Source organism: Mizuhopecten yessoensis, unplaced genomic scaffold, assembly GCF_002113885.1.
Source record: "Mizuhopecten yessoensis strain PY_sf001 unplaced genomic scaffold, ASM211388v2 scaffold10529, whole genome shotgun sequence".
Lineage (NCBI taxonomy): Eukaryota > Metazoa > Mollusca > Bivalvia > Pectinida > Pectinidae > Mizuhopecten > Mizuhopecten yessoensis.
The window spans coordinates 489,916-513,814 of NW_018408592.1; the positions used below are offsets into that span (position 1 = coordinate 489,916).

General features: G+C 36.4%; 2 protein-coding genes across 3 annotated transcripts in view; one reads left to right on the forward strand and one right to left on the reverse strand.

Moving 5' to 3' along the window:
- The first annotated feature begins 5,262 nt into the window (after nt 1-5,262).
- The window catches only part of LOC110460959 (N-acylglucosamine 2-epimerase-like), a 23,673-nt gene continuing 5,036 nt past the window's right edge, over nt 5,263-23,899 (forward strand). The window contains exons 1-7 of one of the 2 annotated variants that reach the window (XM_021514198.1): nt 5,263-5,357; nt 17,408-17,515; nt 18,165-18,240; nt 19,807-19,882; nt 21,509-21,678; nt 22,515-22,739; nt 22,997-23,386. In XM_021514198.1, the coding sequence (XP_021369873.1) occupies nt 17,418-17,515; nt 18,165-18,240; nt 19,807-19,882; nt 21,509-21,678; nt 22,515-22,739; nt 22,997-23,386 (1,035 nt within the window). In that variant the 5' untranslated portion in view covers nt 5,263-5,357; nt 17,408-17,417. Of the gene's footprint in view, nt 5,367-17,407; nt 17,516-18,164; nt 18,241-19,806; nt 19,883-21,508; nt 21,679-22,514; nt 22,740-22,996; nt 23,387-23,899 lie in introns of both variants that reach the window. The other variant, XM_021514199.1, reaches the window with a different exon arrangement.
- On the reverse strand, nt 11,674-13,847 carry LOC110460960 (heterogeneous nuclear ribonucleoprotein 87F-like). The gene has a single exon (XM_021514200.1). The coding sequence runs from the start codon at nt 13,714-13,716 to the stop codon at nt 12,712-12,714; it is 1,005 nt and encodes a 334-aa protein (XP_021369875.1). The 5' UTR covers nt 13,717-13,847; the 3' UTR covers nt 11,674-12,711.

Below are 23,899 nucleotides of genomic sequence, written 5' to 3' on the forward strand. Positions count from 1 at the left end.
ATGTATGCATCATCTTAAATCATTCTCGATATCCAGGGGTTACGCTCACCTACATACCGGTAGGAGAGCGTAATCCAGGGCTTTCTAGGATGCATCTTACATGTGATTGATGTATTTGTGTATGGGAGGACCATGCATATTGAACATGTATTTGGTGTACGGGAATACCATATGTTGATTGCTCACACTATATATTGTATAGAGTCTAAATGAAAGGCAGCAGTGACAGTTAATGTCACGCCATGCATTGTTTGACACAGTGTATGTTGTAGCACTGTAAGAAAAAATTGTATATAAACTTGTAATTAGATGACAAATTTGTATATTTTTCCTGCATCAAGATAGTGTACAGATATAGTTCATTTTTAAAATGATTGTGTAAAATTTTGTCTTGATGTACAGGTGCAGTTCATTTGTATATATATTCATTGAATATTTCATTACGTTTATGAAAATTAGTGTATGCATTAATTTCCATATCGAGTACATATATTTCATATATAAAATAGGGGATTTCAGTGTACACCCACGTTAATATTTATAATGAAATGGTTGTTTAACTGCCATACACAAAGTGAAATGCTAAAGGTACAGTAAGGGAAACTAATTTGATATTATTTCCAATAATTTTAAAGAATTTGTATTCATCCAGAGTTAAAAGAAAATCAGTTTTATTTAAAAAATAAAAATAGAACAATAAAAGTAGAGATTGTACTAGTACCATCACAGTTTTATAGTGACAACACTTTTAAAGGTTGTCTTTCCTTTCTCTAGCTAAACAAGTCATTATGATCATAAAATAAAGACAATAGTATGCCAGTCATGTGATGATACCCCTAGTAGACAAACTGATAATCAGTCGTCTTTACAACCAAACAAATTCTGCCAGACTAACTCTCGTTAAAAAGAGATGAACAGCATAGTAGATAAACACTGCCTTACTTTTCACAGCATGGTAGATAAACACTGCCTTACTGTTCACAGCATAGTAGATAAACACTGCCTTACTGTTCACAGCATGGTAGATAAACACTGCCTTACTGTTCAATGATCATCTCAAAGGAGAATATCTCAAGGAATAAAGTGGCTATTAAAAACAATTTTTTTGAAGGAATTATTTCCTAAAATGAATTGAGAACTACAATATATTTGATTTCTGAAAAGACAGTTATCTATGAACTTAACAAATATTAAGAAAATTAAAAATTATTTCTTAAAATAAATATTAGAACTACAAGATATTTGATTTCTGAAAAAAAAGAGTAATTTTAATGCAAAAGACTTAATCAATTGTAAAATATTTATGAATATTCATTGTAGCATGTAATTTACACTGTAGAAGGTTCAAAGACTAACAAAATATTTATGATAATCCTATTCAGTATGTTCTTAGATATGTCAACTTGGAACAAACAACGCTTTGAATTAAATCTGCGATTCCACAATTCAAAGTTTTTAGCTCACCTTGCCCGAAGGGCCATGTGAGCTTATGCCGTACTGCGCCGTCCGTCGGCCGTCCGTCCATCAACTTTTTCTTTTAAACGACTTCTTCTGAAGAAGGGATGGAGTGCTATAAAGTTTCCTCATTAAAATGACCTTGACCAACTTTCAAGGTCACAGAGGTCAAATATGTTAAAAACTTCAAACAATTATATCCCAAGAACCATTTGGACTAGAGTCACAATACTTGAGTATGTTATGTAGACCAGCAGTGTGAATCTTTTTCTTATCCACAGTAATGAGGTTTAAGGTCAACTTTTAAGTGCTAGTTGGGGGTCAAATGTCAACATGGGTTAAAAGCTTTAACAATCTTCTTAAGTTCCATAAGGCCTAGGGTCATAATATTTTGTCAGTCGGTATCTGGGATAGACTGCTATAAACTCTCCTCATTAAAACGACCTTGATCTACTTTCAAGGTCACAGGGCTCAAATATGTTCAAAACTTCAAACAACAATATCTTGAGAAGCGTTTAAGAGATGTTAAAATGACTTGTGTTCTAGTTACCAAATCAGGTCGGAAGTTACCTATATGTCAGTTTCATGTAAAAAAAGAAACAGGTGAGCGATACAGGCCCTCTGGGCCTCTTGTTAATAATTAACAACTTTTTGCAGCAAAGATTAGCTATGATGAGAGAGTTAGTGTTTATACTTGATAACTTAATGTTTAAAAAACCCACTATAAGTTAATATATACTAGTAGCCATAAAAAGTGACCAGTAATATATACCAGTAGCCATAAAAAGTGACCAGTAATATTTACCAGTAGCTATAAAAAGTTCCATTATCTATGCCTGAACAACAGACCACAGGTCTAAGTTGTTGAATGCCTACAGTTTAACTGTTTATACCGCTTGATTTGAGTTCACAGTTTTTGAGTTTGTGAATTAAATCCAAAATGATTATCACACCATCACTTTACTCAACTCACTTAATCATCCAAGAAAACTCAATATATTTTTTCAAAAAGTGTGATTTGAAAAAGTGACCTTGACACCTTAGGATAGAGGTTGAGAATAAAAGTGCTTTCCAAATGGAATTGTGAGAATATTTTTAAACCTTTTAGATCAGGTAGTAAATAACGTAATTTAAAACGGGAGAAAAACAACACTGCTTGTGTTAAAATAAGAATATAAATATCCAACCATTCCAAGGAGATGTTGCAGGTTTTGGTTCACTTTTCTCTTGTAATGGAAATTGAAGAAATCTAGACAAAACAAAGTGGTAACCTGTACTAATTTTTTAAATATTTTTTATGCAATGTCTGCTATCAAAAGTACACTTCCATGAATATTGAAGTGTTTTTGGGCTGTCGTCTGTTTTAAAATCTACACATTGACTGACTCTCCTGACATACTGCTGTAGTGATGGCAGCATCCTAGTGTCTTCCTGACTTTTTAGTTGTGTGGCACACAAGCTACTATTTCTCCTATTTCTTCCTTTCAATAATTCTCCAGTTTTCTTCTTCTGTCATATTGCTTTCATTCACCTTGTACAAACATGCTGTTGTACAAATTGTAGATATTATTTGGGTAAACCTTAATAGATATAAAAGTTCTGTTTCGTTGATATTATATTTTTTTTCTTGAATATATTTATTCATAAACATTTGTTTTAAATTTTTAACAGAAAAAAATTGTTAATGTCTCAAGTTACATGTATTTATTTATTGTTAAGGGTTGAAAACGCTGTTTACTTTGCTTATTGTTTGAGAATTTTTGTATTGTACAATATCACGTTAAGTTCTTACTGTACATAAAATGTATGTGTACATAATGTATAATGCAAAATATCAAAAATTGTATATACTGTATATATGACTACACAAATAAATCTAACAAAGGCAATCTATTACCTGCTTTGTGTTGTATCATGACTTACCCTCAGGGTATACGTTACTCATTTACTGCCTTTGCGATAGGGAAACACAAATCTTTGTTTTCCTGAGAAAAAGGAAATATGACCGGGAAAGTCGAGAGAACCAGGAACCACAGTATTCTATTTCCCCGTCATGTAATCAATATAATCCAATCGGACACTCTGTTATGTAATTGAGGTATAATGATACGATAATCAGTAAATTGTGTCTGTTATATTATCTTATTTAATTCCGTTACTTTACCTAATTATATTACCCTCAAGAGAACCACAAGCAGAGCATTATATATCTGTTATATCTGTGGAATTGATATAATTGGGAAATATATGTCCGTGCAAACTAGAACAATTTGCACCTCTATAGTTCAAGAAATGTATGTTATCAGCACTATCTTACCTATTTATATTTTGTATCTGCGGTCTGTCTTTTTCCTGGGGTACAAGTGGTTCTCCATCCTCGATATTCAGGGGTTACGCTCACTTAAGCTCTCTGTAGTGAGCGTAACCCCCTGTTTATCGAGGATAGTTGTGCTGAAAAACTTCAAGCTACCAGAAAGCCATGGGAAAAACTAAGTTGCCATCGTGAAAATTGACGCAGGATCCGGGTTATAAGACATGGGAATCTTCATAGATACGCGTTAGACAAATGTTAACATATGTAATTTAGCGGACGTCAACGTTTAGCGTATTCTCGAATTTCAACAGATACGCATATATTGATGAACTAGCGCAACAAAATAATTCTGAATTATTTAAGTGCATTATTGTTAAATAACGGAAAGTGCTGAAAATAGAATACCACCAAAATTTGGACGTTTACAGTAACTCTTACAAAAATTGACGCAGGATTCCGATCTCCGCAACACATACAAAACTTCATTAATGAAATCAGTGGGACAAGTTGCACTTACAAAAGAGTGTTAGAAAGGGGGAAATCTGACATGCGATGGGTAATTAAAATAGAGAGCTAATGAAAATAGAGAGTTTGTAATCGTTTCACTCTGTACGACCTTTTAACACGTTCGTCTCGGGTTGTACACATGCATGGTTCGGCGTTGCCCTACATGTCTGTTAACTTTTAATTCCTGGGGTTACTCCTAAACCGTTGGAATGATTTTTAGAGAACTCCATCAGCATATAAAATGTTTTCTCGTACAATGATAAAAATGAGATGGACTAAGTCGGGTGACGGGAGCTTTAAAAGTGTATTAAAACAAATGTGAGAAGTTCATATGAAGGTATCTTAATTTCTGAATTTGATTGCTCCAGAAGAATTATTACATCGTTCGCAAGTAGGACAGAAAACACAATATATCGTGACTCCGAATATAAAACAATACTTTTAGAAGGGGTTACAACAATAACGCATACCGTTAGATGTAGTGTAAATTCTGCCTGCCCGCAATATAAAATCCGCTATATATATATACAATCAATATTGCCCACGTTTTTGATATCTCTCGTTGACTCACTTAATAGGTCCTCTACATCAGCGTTCCTTGTCCGCGATGCTCTCAGCGTAATTGCTGCCTTCGGCTGTCTTTAGCGGAGGGGACTATTGGTTTTATAAAATAGCTATATTTTCAATTATAGTATATCAATTCTATCTTCTTGTAATATGATGTATATGTACATGTAACTGTTCTTTTTCACTGTGTCTTGAAAATTTGACAACCTAAACTTGTCCACACTGTTGGAATTACTTCTTTGCCCCATATACAATCAATATTGATATATTTGTATTTCTTTCACAAATGTAAATTAGACGATGCACTCATGATCCATTGCAAATTTTGTTTAAAGTTAAATTTCGGTAATATTGACAGATAATCAATTTTTTAATATTATAAAATCGAATTTCTGTTAAGAGAGGAGACGTTAATTCACTTATGATTTGAAGAAGTATAAGGGAGATAACCTTGTGACACACGGGTATCGGTAGCAGTGTCTGGGAATACAACGCTACATTGTACACGCAGAAGGTAGGAAAAGTAATTATGTTTACTTACACAAATCACGTATATACTATTGAAGACAGGCATAGCACCAAAGCTGTACCATAACTTCTTAGACTGCTGTCAAGATGCGTTCCCAGCGCTGTTGTTGTTTACAACTTCAGTGAAGTAGGTCATTGTGCTCAGCTGTAATCGGCCTTGGGCTTCTCCAGCATGTGGGCGTTTCTTAGTAGACCGTAAAACAATCTGATTTCGAACCAGATAAGGAAACAAAGTAATGCTGAACAATTGTTAAACAACTCCGTACAAACGATTTAAAATCTTTATGAACAGGTGCATAGAAGGCTGATGCATATATGTCTATGAACTATAAATTGATAAGTCTTATATCAAGCCTGTGAATATATATACGCACGCTAACTTTGTTTGATATTGTATATATAATCAGGCCGTGGTTCATATAAACCCATTCTCAAAAGAACCTCGTGACCGGCTCCGCTCCACCCGTTCAAAGCGATGAGGAATTTTCTATATGCATTTATACCTCATTTACTAAATTTCTGAAAAACAATATACATAATATTATAATCACTTATTGGAAATGCAGCTTTAATTTACAATATGAAAAGTAGATGTAATTTAAGTGTTATTATATTGTAAGGTAATTTTAGAATCACAACACCATCTTCGAAATTCTACGGGTTGCGCTCAAGATGGCCGTGCACGTACATGCTTTTGCTACTAAGTATAGACAAACATAAGAGAATGTTTGTCGTCCCATTTATGGCCACAAAGATATAACTTGACCCCTGTCCCTCTGTCGATAAATCCCTAACAAGTTCGACAATCACTGAGGTTGGCCGTGGCCCATAGATATTTGGATTAATTCTGGCACGGTTTTATTTTTAACAATGTTGTAGCAAACTTTAAATACGCAACGTTTTCAAGGGACTTACAGACGCATTCCCCTTTTGCTGTATGACATATATACCTGTTACTGGATTGTGTTGTGTTTGTGATCGAGTCACGAATTCCTCTAGAAAATCAGAATAATCTAGTTTATCACAAACAACTATAATATACGTAGCAGGAACGGGAAAATGCACGACCAGACCGGGGTTCGAACCCGGAACCCTACAAACTCTAGACGAACGCTCTACCAAGTTGGCTACCTGGTCGCCGACGATCGACCCAGTCCAGTACCGCTACACTCCTCCTTCCTTTTTCTGAGTCTTCACCACCGAAGACACATCTATTTACAACCCCAGGTTCGGGTATCTCCTTGCGAAGCATTCACCTAGTACTTGAAACAAGGGTTTATCACAGAAACCAAATGCAACGCACTGCCATACCGGGGTTCGAACCATGGACCCTCCGAACTCTAGACGGACGCTGACGGTCAACAAGTCCAGTTCCGCTACATAAACAGCTATTCATGTAAGTCCTCTTCCTGCCTCTTTTTTATTTCGGAAACACAACCATCAACAACAAATAAGAAAAATCAACATCTATATATATACGACAGCTGTATTTGTACATATATTTCGGAACACGCTTGACATGGCTTTCACTCTTCAGACATTCAAATTAGTACCAATGGCGAGTCCTAAATTAAAGAAATGGTCAAAGGATGTAAAAGACATTTTGTCCTAAATTAAAGAAATTGTGAAAGGTTGCAGAAGAACCGTTGTCCTAAATTAAAGAAATGGTTAGAGGGTGCAGGAGACCCGTTGTCCTAAATTAAAGAATGGTTAGAGGGTACAGGAGACCCGTTGTCCTAAACTAAAGAAATGGTTACAGTGTGCAGGAGACCCGTTGTCCTAAATTAAAGAAATGGTTAAAGGGGTGCAGGAGACCCGTTGTCCTAAATTAAAGAAATGATTAGAGGGTACAGGAGACCCGTTGTCCTAAATTAAAGAAATGGTTAGAGGGTGCAGGAGACCCGTTGTCCTAAATTAAAGAAATGGTTAGAGGGATGCAGAAGACCCGTTGTCCTAAATTAAAGAAATGGTTAAAGGGGTGCAGGAGACCCGTTGTCCTAAATTAAAGAAATGGTTAGAGTGGTGCAGGAGACGCGTTGTCCTAAATTAAAGAAATGGTTAGAGGGGTGCAGGAGACCCGTTGTCCTAAATTAAAGAAATGGTTACAGGGTGCAGGAGACCCGTTGTCCTTAATTAAAGAAACGGTTACAGGGTGCAGGAGACCCGTTGTCCAAAATTAAAGAAATGGTTACAGGGTGCATAAGATCTATTGTCTGTGGTCCATCGTCCTTCTTCTCGTTTTACGCTATTTCTCAATAAGGACTGACCAGAGCTTTCTAAAATTCTGTAAGTAGCTTCTCAGTATGGCATGTCCATATTTTGAATCTGATCTGTAGAACACATGAAAAGGCCGACTTTGATTAGAATTGATTAACTTATTCCTGTAATTTTTATTAATTTATTAAATTTGCTTTATCGTCTATTTGATTTTGCATTTATTATCTTTAAGTTGTTTGCTCATTCCCAACAAGTCACTGCCTATATATTAATAACTTCAGGTCTCATGGTTTGAGTGCTTTAATTTACCAGACTCCTTTGACTTTGAATAACAGTCAATGTCATTACTGTTTACAAACAACTACAGGCTAAGTTTTAGCTCTAGGCCTCTTGGTTCTTCTTCAGATGACGCCCGTGGTACTAAACATAAGTCAAGGTCATTTCCACATTATAAAAATTCATATAGAGCTTTCTTCAGAAAGTCAGATAGTATGGCCAAGAAAATGTACACAATGTGGCCTTGACCTTGGGTGGTATGCCACACTGCCTTTCAATCCTACATTCCATTATGTTCGCTTCACATTCATTCTCACTCATCATGCGTCAATACATACTTTGCATTGCGAATATTTTGTTATGTTTTCTCAAATGCGTAACATGTGTAGGATAATAAGCCGAAAGGGTTCTGTTTACTGTCCATTCCCAACAGGTCATTGTCAGTCTAACAGATACGTGATCCAGCACTTCTTAAAAACAAAATGTTTTTTTTCTTTTTCAAATATACTGAAAATATTCGTGTAGTTGTACCATAAGGGATCACATCACTTGTGATGAGGAATGGCCTTCCATGAAGAAGTACTGGATCACGTATTTGTTTTACTGATATTCAGTATATTCAAGGATAATTCCATATTCGCGAAACATAAAAACAAACAGTTCTGCAACAAATGCTGACACGTTTTTCTGATCGTATATGAAAATAGGCATTTGGTCTCGAACGGATATCATTCAAAACCAATGTTTTCAAAGACAACATTTATTTCATTCTTTGAACTTCAAACTGTTGATCACTTTTCATGGGTTTAGTTTTAGAAAAGTATTTTCTCATCGACTAATGCATATCTACAGTACAAAACATTCGTTCTTCAGCAACACAACAAAGATACTACCTCGCTTGTATCTCTTTAAAGTTGACTATCATATTGTAACGTATATATGTTACCTTGCCAGCCAGAGATACAAATCAAATTTTACAGTATCTTCAATCGAAATCGTATGCTATTTGTACTTATTTTGACTAACTACTATTAATTTGATATATATTTGAGAAGAAAAAAATCATTTTGGTATGTTGCATTAAAACAAGGATATAATTTGTTATTATAACGTATCTGTTCACACAATTTGAACAAGTAACTTAATAACACATTTTAATATTGAAAACAACTTCACGAAAGCTCCATACGTAATTTAGCACCAAGGCGGCTTTAACTTAAACTGCCAAAAGTTAATACACTAGCGTACTTGTCCCTTTTTTCCAATCGTTACTCCCATTCAAAACTTAAACAGATACGTTACCATTCCAACATGTACGTTCCACATTATATTGGTCAAGTGTTATACTCATGCTTTAACATAATCACTAAAATAAAAATCGATTTAATGATCACTTATGATCAAATATATGCACCTATCTCAAATGTTCACATAAGCAAATCGATTTTATTTGGGAAAATAATGCACCAAAACAGAAACGTGACCAAAGTGAACTTATACGTTACATGTTTTCCAAGTGATGTGATCCCTTATCCTCACACATCCCACCCTTTTCTTTCAGAGATTTTCACTAATTAATCCTTTAAAATCCATTCGTAGTAGTGTAATTTATTTGAACATCTACAATAACGTACACAAATTAACCATTACTATATATGCATGCATGCCTGCCTTTGGATTTCCTAAGATTTGAAGATATTCCCATTGAAAACTAAGCAAGCTGATGCAAGTACAGTTTGTAAAAGGTCTAATTAAATTGATCCTATCAAAATCCCACGAAACAAAACTAGAATCTAGAGTATTTTTGTTAGGAGCTACGATTATAAAACCAACGTATAAAACTGTTTACGTCAGCAAAATTAAATTCACTCGGTATCACAATGTAAAACTTCAGTTTTATCGTGTAAGCTATAAACAAGAAATCTCAGAGGGATATTGGTGCCCACCATTGTACCATTAGTTCTTTGCCAGTTCAGGAGTAGGAAAGTGCCGCTTTTGGCACAGGGTCATTGAGTGCAGGTGCAGTCTCCTATATAATCCTTACCAGCATCCCGCACCACCCGATCACTTACGCTCTCATTAAAAACAAGAGATCCCAAAGGGATATTGACGCCCACCTTTGTACCATCTTCATTAGTTCTTTGACAGTTCGATCTTTTCTCTTCTTTCCTCTAATCTGTTCGAGTCATGTAAACAGTAAATGCACCTTGAGGTAACTTTTGATCTAAACTTAATACTGATACGTATGAAAGTCAGCCTTCAAAGTGAGTTTATCATTTCACATATTTACTAGTACAGTACTTAATGTGAAAGAAAGAGAATCGATCACTGCAATATGAGAAAGATCTGTTTAGTTCTTCTTTTAATCCATTTTGTTTTTATGATCAGTCTCAAAAGTTGCCCTGCACAGCTAAGGACCAAGGGGAACCTACATATAAAATTTGAGAAAGATCCCTCTGGTACTTCTTGAGAAATAACGATAACAAGAATTGTTTACGGACGGACGATGGACCACGGACGCAGGGTGATTTGAATAGCCCACCATCAGATGATTGAAAGCTAAAAACATCATTATCTGCCGCACTTCGTTTCCGTGCAATAACTATAAACACATGTTAACCGACTTTCTTCAAACTTGGTCAGGGGGTTAAATTCCTGAAGGGCTAGGCCAAGTTCGATGACCACTTACAGTGGACCGCATTTGGCAGAGTTATGGCCCCTGGAATAGCAAAAAAAAAACGACATTATCTGCTGCGTTTCGTTTCCATGCAATAACTGCAACAAATGTTAACTGATTTTCTTCAAACTCCATTTCGCAGAGACATTATCTGCAGTTTCCGCTTAATAACACTTAACAAATATTAGATAAGGCTTTTTTTCTTAGATTTTCAAGCTATGCTTTGTCTCAACAGCACGATATTCACATGTTTAAACCTCACCTCATTAATGTTTACCTAAAATATGTCCCGAAAACGGGGGGATATAAATTCCACGAATTTGCTTGGTTTTAATTTGGTACATGTAGTAAGTAAATACTGGACAAGGCATTAGGATCCTGTAACAAACACTTGTAACAAACCCCTCTGTTTGGAGCAAGGTTATGACACATCTTTGGGCTATGAGCAACAATGAAACGATAAAGTTCAATGAGAATCCAAGCTGGGATTTATCCAAAACATTTACAAATATTTCTACCATTGTCGGTACTGACATTTTTGTTTTGCTATACTCGTGTATTACAACTGGTAGCTAAGCCGGTCATATTTATTCTCAAGTATATACCAGTTACGACGACAAGATTATTTTGCAGAGATGAAAATTCTTGTTTTACCCATTGCAAAAGGTTTAACAGGAAATAATGATCAACCATGGTCAACAAAATGACCTGATCCCCAAAAAGTCCATCGCAACAAATATTGAAGCTTATCACTGGCATACATGGTCCAGGCCATTTCCCATCACTGGCCTGTCTGTATCAATCTGCCTATTTGCCAAACAACAAATAATTCCATTTCTAGCACACCTTCACAAATATAAGTTCATTAACATTTATAACTGTTTAAACCACCTACGAATGAATTCACAATTATATTTAATGTGAAATATTGCGAAAGTAGCAAATAGCTTGATATATATTGTGCCAGAATGTGTAGATTTGCCTTGCTATTGGTATAACGCTTGGTTTTTAAATGTTGAAGGACCCATATACAGACTTGCTAGGTAATTCTCTGCAAACTTGCATGCAATATTGAAAATATGAATTCCCACATTTCAAGACATAAAATATACAATGAAAACAACAGACAATATCCAATGACAAGGTTAATTTATTCAAAGAATGCACAATATGGTTAATAATAATGATTGAAAAATATAGAATGTTTTCAGTATTCCCAAGATTGCCAATATTTTTCATCAAATTTAAAAACTCAATTTGATCAACAACCCTAACAAATTTAAGAAAAGGCCTCTTGAAAAGTAAAGCTTACAATATCAATGGTGTACAGAAAGGAATTACATTTCAGTTGGCCAACATTTTATAAAAAAAACTTTCAAAAGAGCAGAGATTGGTTTAAAATCTGTTTCTAAACCAAGCTATGCATTTTTGCACTGGATAAAAAAAAAGTTTAACAGTGAATTGCGACTCAGAGATAAATTCCAAAATTGAAGTCACAATACATGATCGTTACAATTTCCTTGTCAATAACTTCACATCTAAAATGAATGTACAGTACAAAAATATGAAGATGAATGATATTACAACAATGAATAAAAAAGTCATCGTGGGACGACTAATATTTACTGATGAAATGGACAATGATGCATCAATCATGTCCCAACCAAACATGAAATTCAAAAACACTTGAATTTGATGTTATATTACGACCTAGATATTGATTACAACACCAAGGATTGAATGATAATTAGCATTCAGTACTGAGTACAAGTATTACAGAATAACCTTTTGTGTAGTAGATGCACAATACCTGAAGTGAAAATGGCTGCTCATGACCAGCAAGATACTAAAATGACAACGGAATGACAATGTACAAGTCTGAGTCACAAGTTGAACACAAATATTTACACTATTATAATAATAAAGCATGCCTGAAATTGTCACGATGAAAAATGTATTGTCACATAAAAGTACCACACAACATTTCGCTCCCTTGATAACTTCTCACCCAGTCATATTAACGAATTGTAAACACCTCAACAGAAACAAATTTTGTTGAAATTGATACAAATCTCAATATAAAGGTTTTCATTTCTCTCTGTATGTATATGATTCAAATTGATCTCATGTTATTAAAGTCTGTGATGAGTGGACAAGTCGGTTGTAACTCTTAGCGCCTGTTGTATCCCCCACCATTTCCGCCACCACCTCCTCCTCGGTTGTAATTCCCTTGACCCTGGTTGTAGGGAGTTGTTCGCTGCTGATTGTAGCCACCACCTCCACCACCACCTCGCATTGCTCCACCCCCATAACTATCACCATAGTTTTGTCCAAAGCTCTGCTGCTGGTTGCCACCCCAGGTTCCACCGGTGTTCTGAGTTTGATTGTTGTAACCACTGTTGTAGTTTTCGTAACCCCCGGTACTTCCTTGGTTCCAATCACCACCGCCACCTCCTTGGTTATAACCACCGCCTTGATTATAGTCATTGTATCCCCCCTGCTGGTTGTAGCCACCACCTTGGTCCCAGTCACTTCGACCTCCTCCTCTTCCCCCTCCCATTCCACCTCGACTACCACCGCGTCCTCCCATACCACCTCGACCACCACCACGTCCTCCCATTCCACCTTCTTGATCCTTAGGCACAGCCTTCTTTACTTCCACTGTTTTACCATTTACATCATGCCTCTTTTGTAACACGCATTGATCAACAGGGTCGTAGTCATAGAATGTCACAAAGCAAAACCTTTTGTTTTTGCCGGTGTTTTTGTCTTTGATCAAGTCTACTTTCTCAATATCTCCGTAATCACCGAATACTGCACGGATCTGATCTTCGGTAGCATCCTCGGAAAGCCCACCAACAAACATTTTCTTGCACGATTGTGATGATTCTCCTTCGCCACCATCTTTATTTCTTGGCATAGCACGCTTTGATTCTACTTGCCTGCCATCAAGTTTATGGGGACGATTCTTTTGTGCATCATTCAGCTGATCGGGATTCTTATATGTGATGAATCCAAAACCTCTTGAACGTTTGGTGTTCGCGTCTTTCATGACCACGCAGTCGATTACTTCTCCCCATTGTTCAAAATGACTCTTTAGGCTGTCTTCGGTGGTATCATAGCTCAGACCACCAATAAAAAGCTTCCTGAATTGTTCGTTTTCACGGTCTCCCATAGTTATTGGTGTTTGTATATATCGCAACTAGTCTTTCTAGTTCAACTCACCGCGTGGCTCCTAGACGTCTTGAACAATGCCGACCCACGCCTTACGATGCTTCCGGTGCGCGCCAATGTGATCGGTTTAACAAAATTACAAATTGGGAACGCATAAATGCGTTAAAAAAAGTTCCGTAATTATCGTCTTTTTTTTCACACAAAAAGGAATAAATAAAGGTGATTTAGCAGTTATATATGCTTTGTACTTCTCTACAAAATTAAATTAATTTAGTTTAATTTCGCCAAATATGTTACATATTGTTTCGTATCTTTGTAAAATAGGTAATATAAATCTGCCGTCAATGTTGTATATTCGGTTCTTTCCGCTAATTTCCGGTATTCATCACATGACAGGCGGGATTATAAACATCTACTTATGCCTTTATTCGTTACATTTTTTTTTGTATTTCAGCATATTTCGCGACAAATTGAAAATAAAATTAAAGTGGCGTTTGTCTATACGTAAACAAAGTAATTACCTTTTATTAGACTTGCATATGTCCCATCTTTGCCAAACTTCGACCACAAACTTCTACAGAAAAAGTAAATTCAGATGAATTATACTATAAATAATGTAATTTTCATTCCAAAAAAAGCAATTTGAATACAAACAAATCTTGTAAATCTTGTTCATCTGAATATAAACATCGATGAAGGACACAACACGATAACAAATTAAAACTGAAGATCTACCTTTAATTAGAGTTACTTCCCCTCTCTTACTGTTAGTGATAGCGAGACACGGCTCGTGTTGAGTGCCATATTTCATCAAGGATTTTCATCCTATTTTAATCCATTTTTTATTTCGCTAAAAGGTAGATTAAATTGCTTCGTTTTACTAGCATGCATTTAAAAGTGCAATTTACATACAATGACAAATTAATGTTTTTATTTCGAATTTTGATAGGCATTTGACATATTCTGACGTTTTATCGACTTTTTCATGCTGTATGGAGTAACACGAGTAGTTATTGATTAAGACTCATATGATATATGGTACAATTCTAGTTTAGTCAACAGTAATTTTAATATATCATACATGTGCTGATGATACTTCTCTAAGAAAGTCTTCTTCTTCGTGTCGAGAAATAGAATAAATTTGAAATAGAGATTTGGAAAGAAAAAAATAGGTGGGCTTTTAAAACTTAACTTGTAAATATTACTTTCAATCCAATCAAAACTGAGGTTTTTATATCAAATTTAAATGATATCATTGTCTACGTCATCACTTGTATATTTTTGAAATATTTTGTTGATAGGAGATGGCTTCATAAGTTGCTATAACTTGTGCCAAATCCTTTGTACCTATTTGGACAATAAAATATGTTTAAAGACAAAAATAAATATCATACATATATACAGGATAATTTTAAACATAAGCTACCTAACATGCGTCAGGGACTGTATCGGCTACGTGAACATACTCTTGAAATGGACCGTGGTAAATAAAACTCGATGAGATGTCAGATTCTGTAAAATATTAAAAAAAATATTGAAATTGAAATGCATTTTTCTTACAACTGTTTCCTATGATATCGCATATTGAACTCTGATGGGCTTTTTTTTATTGATGATCATAATGCCATCAAAGCATTATGTAATTTTAAATGTATAAAAAATACTGAATTTGCAATACTGCACAGTCCGCTGTCCGACAACTCTATTATAATTCTAGACAGAGGGATTTTGACAAACATTAAAGAGTTTCCTTTAGTCGTATTGTTATTAAATTTAGTTAAGTTAATCCTCTTTACAGGACTAAAAAGCATAACACTAAAACGTTAAAGTTAAGATGTTTGTCGATATGATTCAGAACGTAGAGGTTCGGGCCCTAACTACTCGTTCGTGTGTCTCCGCCGGAATTCCGGCATTGTATTTTTAGATAGATAATTACAAGAAAAGTATTTCACCTGCTGAAAGCAATTCTTAATCGAACAGTTATAGGACTCAAACGGTTTTTACGCAGAAAATTGAAGATGTCGGCCATATCCAATCATGTATAAGTCTACGAGCCAAAATGCGTAGTTATGAAGGGGAAAAAATTGGTTCAAAATTGATATTTGGTTGACAAACATGTAATATTCCGTTCGAAAGATACATTTCAGTAGGTTTAGTATTTTCACAACTTTTTCCGTAAAACCTTTTTCCAGGGTTATGCCACTGACTAAGTAGTATTCTGGTTAGACATACTTTGTTTGGTAGCTCCAGCAATGGACGTTTGTTTATGAGGATATTTGTATAATTCCGTGACCCTATTATCCATATTAAGGGAAATATATGCATCAACCGTTTATCACGAATTGTGTAATACTATAGGCAGGGAAGCTATATGATAAAACTTTGTATAATTTCGCCCTGTCCGTATGATCAAAACGGAGTCTGATTCAATGAATCTATAACAAGGCTTTTGTGACGTGTTGTTAGCTTACACCCTATAATTTTCACCCTCTGATATGATGTTATCTTATTTGAAGATTTTTTTTTAGAGACGTTGTATGTGATCCAAATACAAATGTATTAGAATAACTTTCTCTAGGTCGGCGGGTTACCTACAGTATCCAAAAACACACCGTACAGTCCGAGGCCTAGGTAACAAGATTTCAAGATTTTTCAAGATTTTTTTTATTACGCTCTGACACACAAAGTGTGTAACAAGAGGTCAAACAAAATAACATCAATCAAAATAAAACATGACAGAGAGAGTAGATTACACATGGACAGATTAAGCATTATTTCATAGACAGATTCAGCATTATTTCATAGACAGATTCAGCAATATTTCATAGATAGATTCAGCAATATTTCNGTCTACTGGTAAATTGATATTTCTGATTTTCCTATATAAAGCAAAAAAACTGATAGTACATTTACACAATAAAAATAGAGTAAATAGTTTGAGTGACATCTGTCATTCATAGCCATTGTCCTTTGAGACTTAGGCCGTACGTGACCAGGTAAGCCAATTTAGCTGTCCTTTGTCTAAGACTGAATGCAGTGTCCGATCTGGTATGACCAGTTAGCCCTGTTACGTAATAGAATTAAGTTAAAAGGTATATGGTATACGATGGACAAAGTAAATGCATAAGTTAATCTGACAACAATGATTCAAATGAAATATCTAAATTGACACATGTTTAGAGAGCTAATTGTTATAAACAATTTACACAAAATTAATAGTTCCGGCATATCAAAATGTCACTAGGCGGAATACATTCTAAGAAAATGCAAGGGTTGAAGTTTAAAAAACGACAAATTATGAATTTCAAGAGATATTAAATTAAAGTTCAAATTTAGCACTTTTATCATAAATTTCTTTATGATTAATCTATCGCATATTATCGCTACGCGTGCACGTGCTGTACCGCGACTCTCGTGTCATGTATATATGTATACTGGCTCATACCACGTTATTACACTCACTTCAATGTGAAGGTCACGATTTGGGGTCAAATGACATCATTATATTTAATATATTCGAAGGGATATTTCTATAACCTACGTCAGATTGAACTGATATACATATTGAATATATGATACAGTTGTGTGACTTGATATGATACTGTATCAAATACAGTTTTGCCTGTCCATATTGCTGATTCTTAATTAATGTCCTTTCCAACCAATCAAGATCAACATGTTCATATATTCAGATTCATCAATATGGCGAACCGACTTGGAGAGTTCTATGCACGTATTACCAAAGATCTGGACATCACCATGGACTTTTGGTTAAAACATTCACACGATGAGAATAATGGGTAGGACGTAGTTTATATGGCAAGCCAACATCAGGATCCCTGTACCACTGCGAAACCTGTATCTATGCATTGGAAACTGTTTTTTCCCGGCATGATTATTTAAAGCTTTGATCAATCATTACTTAAAAGAAAACAATTAAAACATTGCGTGACTTTTATGAACAAATAGGATAGAATAAACAAAAAATAATCAATAAAAAAAATCTGAGTGTAACATATCTCTGTAGTCAGACCAGGATTCGAACCCTGGTGCTCAGATTGTTATCAACTGTCTGACTACCTGATCAACGGAAGTACTTATCCTAAACGGAATTAAGGGGATGTTACTGTATGTACGAATCAACAGTGGAACTCTCTAGTGTTTTGCTTGCAGTGGGACAGGGACCCTTAAATAATACCCAAAGAAAGAAAATAGGAGTGATTCAGTGAATAAGATATGTCTAAAATTGAATTAAATTTAAGGTATACTTTAATGAATTCAAGATATATTTATAGGTAATAGAGATAAATATAATATATTTCAACGAAAGCATTTAAAATTATTGCCATATTTATTTTCGTAATTGCTTCAACCAAATTATTTATATTTAACTTAATCTAGATTGCCGCCAAATCGATAAATAAACAAGAAATCTTTTTTGTTTTTCAGGGGATTTTTTAATTGTCTCAGTAAAGATGGAAAGGTGTATGACCGACTGAAACACGTCTGGCTACAGGCAAGACAGGTATGTGGTAACGGTTACAGAAGGGACAGGTATGTGATGTCTGTTACAGGAGAGACAGGTGTTTGGTAACGGTAACAGGAGAGACAGGTATTTGTGGTGACGGTTACAGGAGAGACAGGTGTGTGGTAACGGTTACAGGAGAGACAGGTATATGTGGTGATGGTTACAGGAGAGACAGGTGTGTGGTAATGGTTATAGGAGAGACAGATATGTGGTGACGGTTACAGGAGAGACAGGTGTGTGGAAACGGTTACAGAAGAGACAGATATGTGGTGACGGTTACAGGAGAGACAGATATGTGGTGACGGTTACAGGAGAGACAGATATGTGATGTCTGTTACATGTGAGACATGTGTGTGGTAAAAGTTACGGGAGAGACAGGTATATGTGGTAACGGTTACAGGAGAGACCGGTGTGTGGTAAAAGTTACGGGAGAGACAGGTATATGTGGTGACGGTTACAGGAGAGACAGGTGTGTGGTAACGGTTACAGTAGAGACAGGTATGTGGTGACGGTTACAGGAGAGACAGATATGTGGTGACGATTACAGGAGAGACAGATATGTGGTGACGGTTACAGGAGAGACATGAGTGTCGTAACGGTTACAGGAGAGACATGAGTGTCGTAACGGTTACAGGAGAGACAGAAATGTGGTAACGGTTACAGAAGGAACAGGTATACGATGACTGTTACATGAGAGCCATGTGTGTGGTAACGATTACAAGAGAGACAGGTATGTGGTAATGGTTACAGGAGAGACAGATATATGTGGTGACGGTTACAGGAGAGACATGTGTATGGTAACAGTTACAGGAGAGACAGATATGTGGTGACGGTTACTGGAGAGACAGGTGAGTGGTAATGGTTACAGGAGAGACAGATATGTGGTGACGGTTTCAGGAGAGACAGGTATATGTGGTGACGGTTACAGGAGAGACAGATATGTGGTGACGGTTACAGGAGAGACAGGTATGTGGTAACGGTTACAGGAGAGACAGGTATATGTGGTGACGGTTACATGAGAGACAGATATGTTGTGACGGTTACAGGAGAGACAGGTATATGTGGTGACGGTTACAGGTGAGCCAGGTGAGTGGTAATGGTAACAGGAGAAACAGATATGTGGTGACGGTTACAGGAGAGACAGATATGTGGTGACGGTTACAGGAGAGACAGGTGTGTGGTAACGGTTACATGAGAGACAGATATGTTGTGACGGTTACATGAGAGACAGGTATGTGGTGACGGTAACAGGAGAGACAGGTATATGTGGTGACGGTTACAGGAGAGACAGGTATATGTGGTGACGGTTACAGGTGAGACAGGTGTGTGGTAACGGTTACAGGAGAGACAGGTATGTGGAAACGGTTACAGGAGAGATATGTGTTTAATTATTGGAACAATATCTATACAGCTTAATGTGACGAACTTTATGCGGTCTTACGTCTTTATAGATTTTGGCAACTAGATTATTTGTTTTCTTCACTTTTAGTGATTAATCGGGAGCTACATGAAATAATGCAGTGGTCACAATAATGACAGGTTATTTATTGATTACTTGAACAGGTATGGACATACTGTCGCCTTTACAACGAAGTGGAGCGATTCCGACGACCAGACATCTTACAGACAGCTATTAAAGGTCAGTACACCTACCATACATATACTTATCATGTAATCATGTCCGACTATCGAGCTACTACTTATCCGGTTACAGCTGTCCGCTATCTAACTAAAACTAAATCGGTTTACCCACTATCGAGTCGCCACTAATCCGGTTGTTCTGATAATTGGCCACCACTTTACTGATTACCGACTGGGCTAGTGAGCGTATGCCATGGCGCGGCGTCAGTCGTCCGTCGATCCGTCCGTCCGACGTCCGTCAACTTTTCCTGAGGAATGGAAAGGCCACCCTAGAGTCATGATATTTGGCTGAAAGCTTCATTGGTTAAAGACGAAGTTTGCAAATGAAAATGACCTTGATCTACTTTCAAAGTCACAGGGGTCAAACATGGCAAACATTTCAAACGATTTCTTTTGAAGAACTGAAAGCCATATAATCTTAATATTTGGCTAGTAGCTTCTTGGGATGGAGCTCAACAGAGATTGCGGGTAAAAGACATCGACCTTCTTCCAAGGTCACAGGGGTCAAATATGTAAAAAAAAAATCAAACAACTTCTTCTGAAGAACTGAAATGTATATAATCTTAATATTTGACTGGTAGCTTTTGGGATGAATCCTGACGAATGTTGCGAATGAAAATGAAATTGACATTGACCTACTTTGAAAGTCACAGAGGTCAAATATGCCAAAAACTCCAAACGACTTGAAGAACTGAATGTATAGAATATCAATATTTGGCTGGTAGTTTCTTGGGAGCCCAACAAAGTTTGCAAATGAAAATAACCTAGACTGTTACAAGGGCCAAACATTTCAAACAACTTCTAAAGAAGAACCAAATGGCATAGAATCATTATGTTTGGCTGGTAACTACCACAGATGCAGCCTGACAAATTTTGCGACTAAAATGACCTCGACCTACTTTCAAGGTCACAGGGATCAAATGTGTTTACATCTTTAAATTACCTTTTTTTCCTGAATAACCAAAGGACTCATGGTGATAACATTTGACCAGATGCATGATAGAATCATGGGATGGCTATCAATTGTGTTAAAATGAATAGTTTTATCCTTTATGTTTAAGGTCACAGGGGTCAAATGGTCTGAACAAATCAAAGTATTTCTTCTGAATATCCAAGAAGAGGCCTAGAGTGATGATATTTGACCAGTGTTTAATGGAATGACCTTGGCCTACTTTCTTGGTCATATGGGTCAAATGTGTTAAAATCCTGACATGACTTCTTCTCAATAACCAAAAGCCACAGGGTGATGCTGTTTGGGATTAAGGGATACCAAGTTTGTCCAGCTGAATGACTTTCAAGGTCACTGGAATAAAATCAGATTGTTTTAAATATTATAAATCAAGAGTCATAGGTAAGGATAGTTACCCAATAGTTTTATTTAGGCTAAATAAGTACATATGACTTGGTCCACTTTTAAGCTTAAAAGTGTGGGAATAATAGCAGGTGAGCGATACAGGCCCTTTGGGTATCTTGTTCAAAAGTTTCAATCTTAATTGTTTCCCATTGTATGTATATTATAACTATACTTGATTATTAACTAAAAGAATACTGTTTAAACTAAACACACAACTGATTCGGAATTTTACTGAAAATAAAGTGTATCACCTTATACTTATAATTTTAGGAATGAACTTTCTACAAAAACACGCTAAGGACCCGCAGACCTGGAAGTGCCACCTGGTACTGACAGAGGACGGCAAAGCCGTAAAGACCCAGCGCTCCATCTTCTCGGAGTGTTTCTATCTGATGGCTCTGTCCGAGACAGGCAGAGCGAGCGGGGACAATACTTACATGGTGCATTCATTCATTTAATTCAACTGGAATTTTAAAATGATTCAAATCTTTTAAAGCTATACGCCACTTTTAGACCTTGAGAGTATGATGTTTGATGTTTACTTCATTACTGTCAACGTGGTCTTAACCTTGAGAATACTGACCTGTGTGCGCAACCGACTTCATATCCTTTCTTTTTTTCAAGTTCGAGTTCATGTGTAAAAGCCGACGTTTTCTTCAGTCATAAAACACATACTAAAGGAAGTTTTCGCACTTACTGTTCTAACAGTCAAGTTTTTTTTTCTTTGACCAATTGATGTGACTTTTGACCTTGACCTATATTCTTTGTACCATTGATGTGACCTTAACCTTGGACAACGAACAGTGTTCGATACACACCTTCTAGTCATAACGTATATGTACTTATCAATGAACAGTCATCAAACAATTGTTATCGGTTCAGAAGGTACAGTCTGTAAATTTGACAAATCCCTTGCTGTGACCTTGACCTTGTGAAAGAGATATTGCTTATAGCTATAATGTTTTGAGATGGTTTTATTTGCCCTATTATCACTGTTTGAATACATTAATTCAAAGAATTCAAAGTTCAAACAAACTTTAGCAAGTGATGTAGTGCGAAATGAAAAGAGCAACTTGAGCCTGAGAGTGCCACGGTGAATTCCATCCGTATCCACGACAACTTCAAGTGATGGTCTGTTGAATAGGCTCATTTTGACACAATTGTGTAATTGTAAACTCTTCATTAATACATATATGTGTGACCTTAGCTACTCTTTATTAGACCATAGCTGTTGATAGGACGTAAAAAACAAATCTTTATTTCAATGACTCCTTAGGCAGAGGCCTTACAGATGATGGACAAGATAGTGTTCTGGGTTCGCGAGGACGACACAGACTTGGGACAGCCCGCTATGGAGGGTGCGGTGTCCACCAGCTCACTCGCTGTACCCATGATGCTGATGTGTTTGATTGATCAGCTGGAAACAGTAGACCCAACACTGGAAGTCAAGTACAGGGATCTCACAGGCTGGTGTCTGACAGAGGTCAAGAAACATATCCAGGTAAGTTTGGTTAATGCAGATCCTTGAGTTCAATAAAAAAAAACCACCACCACATGTAAATCAAAATGAAAAGTATTGTAAAATGATTATCATACCATTTCTTTGAAAGAAAACATTTCAAACTTGGCTATTCAATCCAAAATTATTCTTTTAAAATAGTCCATGCACGTGATCTCATTCTGTGCTCCGAAATCACAGAGAAAATGTTATTTATTTATTCTTATTATCAGTCACCAATAGGCTTACACTGTTTACAGAGGGACGGATCTGTTATCTTGGAGAATGTGAGTCCGGAAGGGGAGGAACTCCCAGGAAGTATGGGGAGGTTGATGCTACCAGGCCACTCCATCGAGGCTGGCTGGTTCCTACTGCAGCACGCCATCAACAAGAGTAAGGACGACCTGAAAAAGATGGCCATTGACAAGTTCATCCTAAACCCTTTCCAGTACGGCTGGGACAAGACACACGGGGGACTGCTGTACTTCCTGGACGTGGACAACTGGTCACCAACACAACTCGAGTGGGACATGAAACTGTGGTGGGCCCACAACGAGGCTCTCATAGCCTTCCTCATGGTGTACAAAGAAACCGAGGACACCAAAATGATTGACATATTCGCAAAAATATTCGACTACAGCTACTCCCACGTAAGAAATACGCATGTTTATACTTAAAATACTGTCTAGGTATTGTATTGTCATATTGTTAATTCAGATGATATTTATTTGCCGCTTTATTAGTTTCCAGTTAAATATGAATCCCTGAATTAGGAGTCCCTATTTAAATATCAAACTAGAACACTGACAGGTCAGTAAGGACCCCGTCTTGTGGAAATATATACCCCATAATCATCAAGAAGCAATCTGCCCATATAGCTGAGCTTGACGTTTGACATTTGGACTTCAAAAAGAATCACAAGGAAGCAAAATATACATTTTACATGTACTATGATGTGAGTCTTGTTTCCTTCCACCTCCACATTTGCTGGGCTAACAGAAATGTAAATACCGGTGCAATACTCATTTGTTAGCTTTGAATTGTTTTATTTCACCTTATTTACCTCCTCCATCAAGAGCCAGGGTCAAAGTCAGAGATCCACATTGTCTTTGACCTTTGGACCCAAAAGACCTTGACCATAAACCCAGTGACCCTGATCTTTG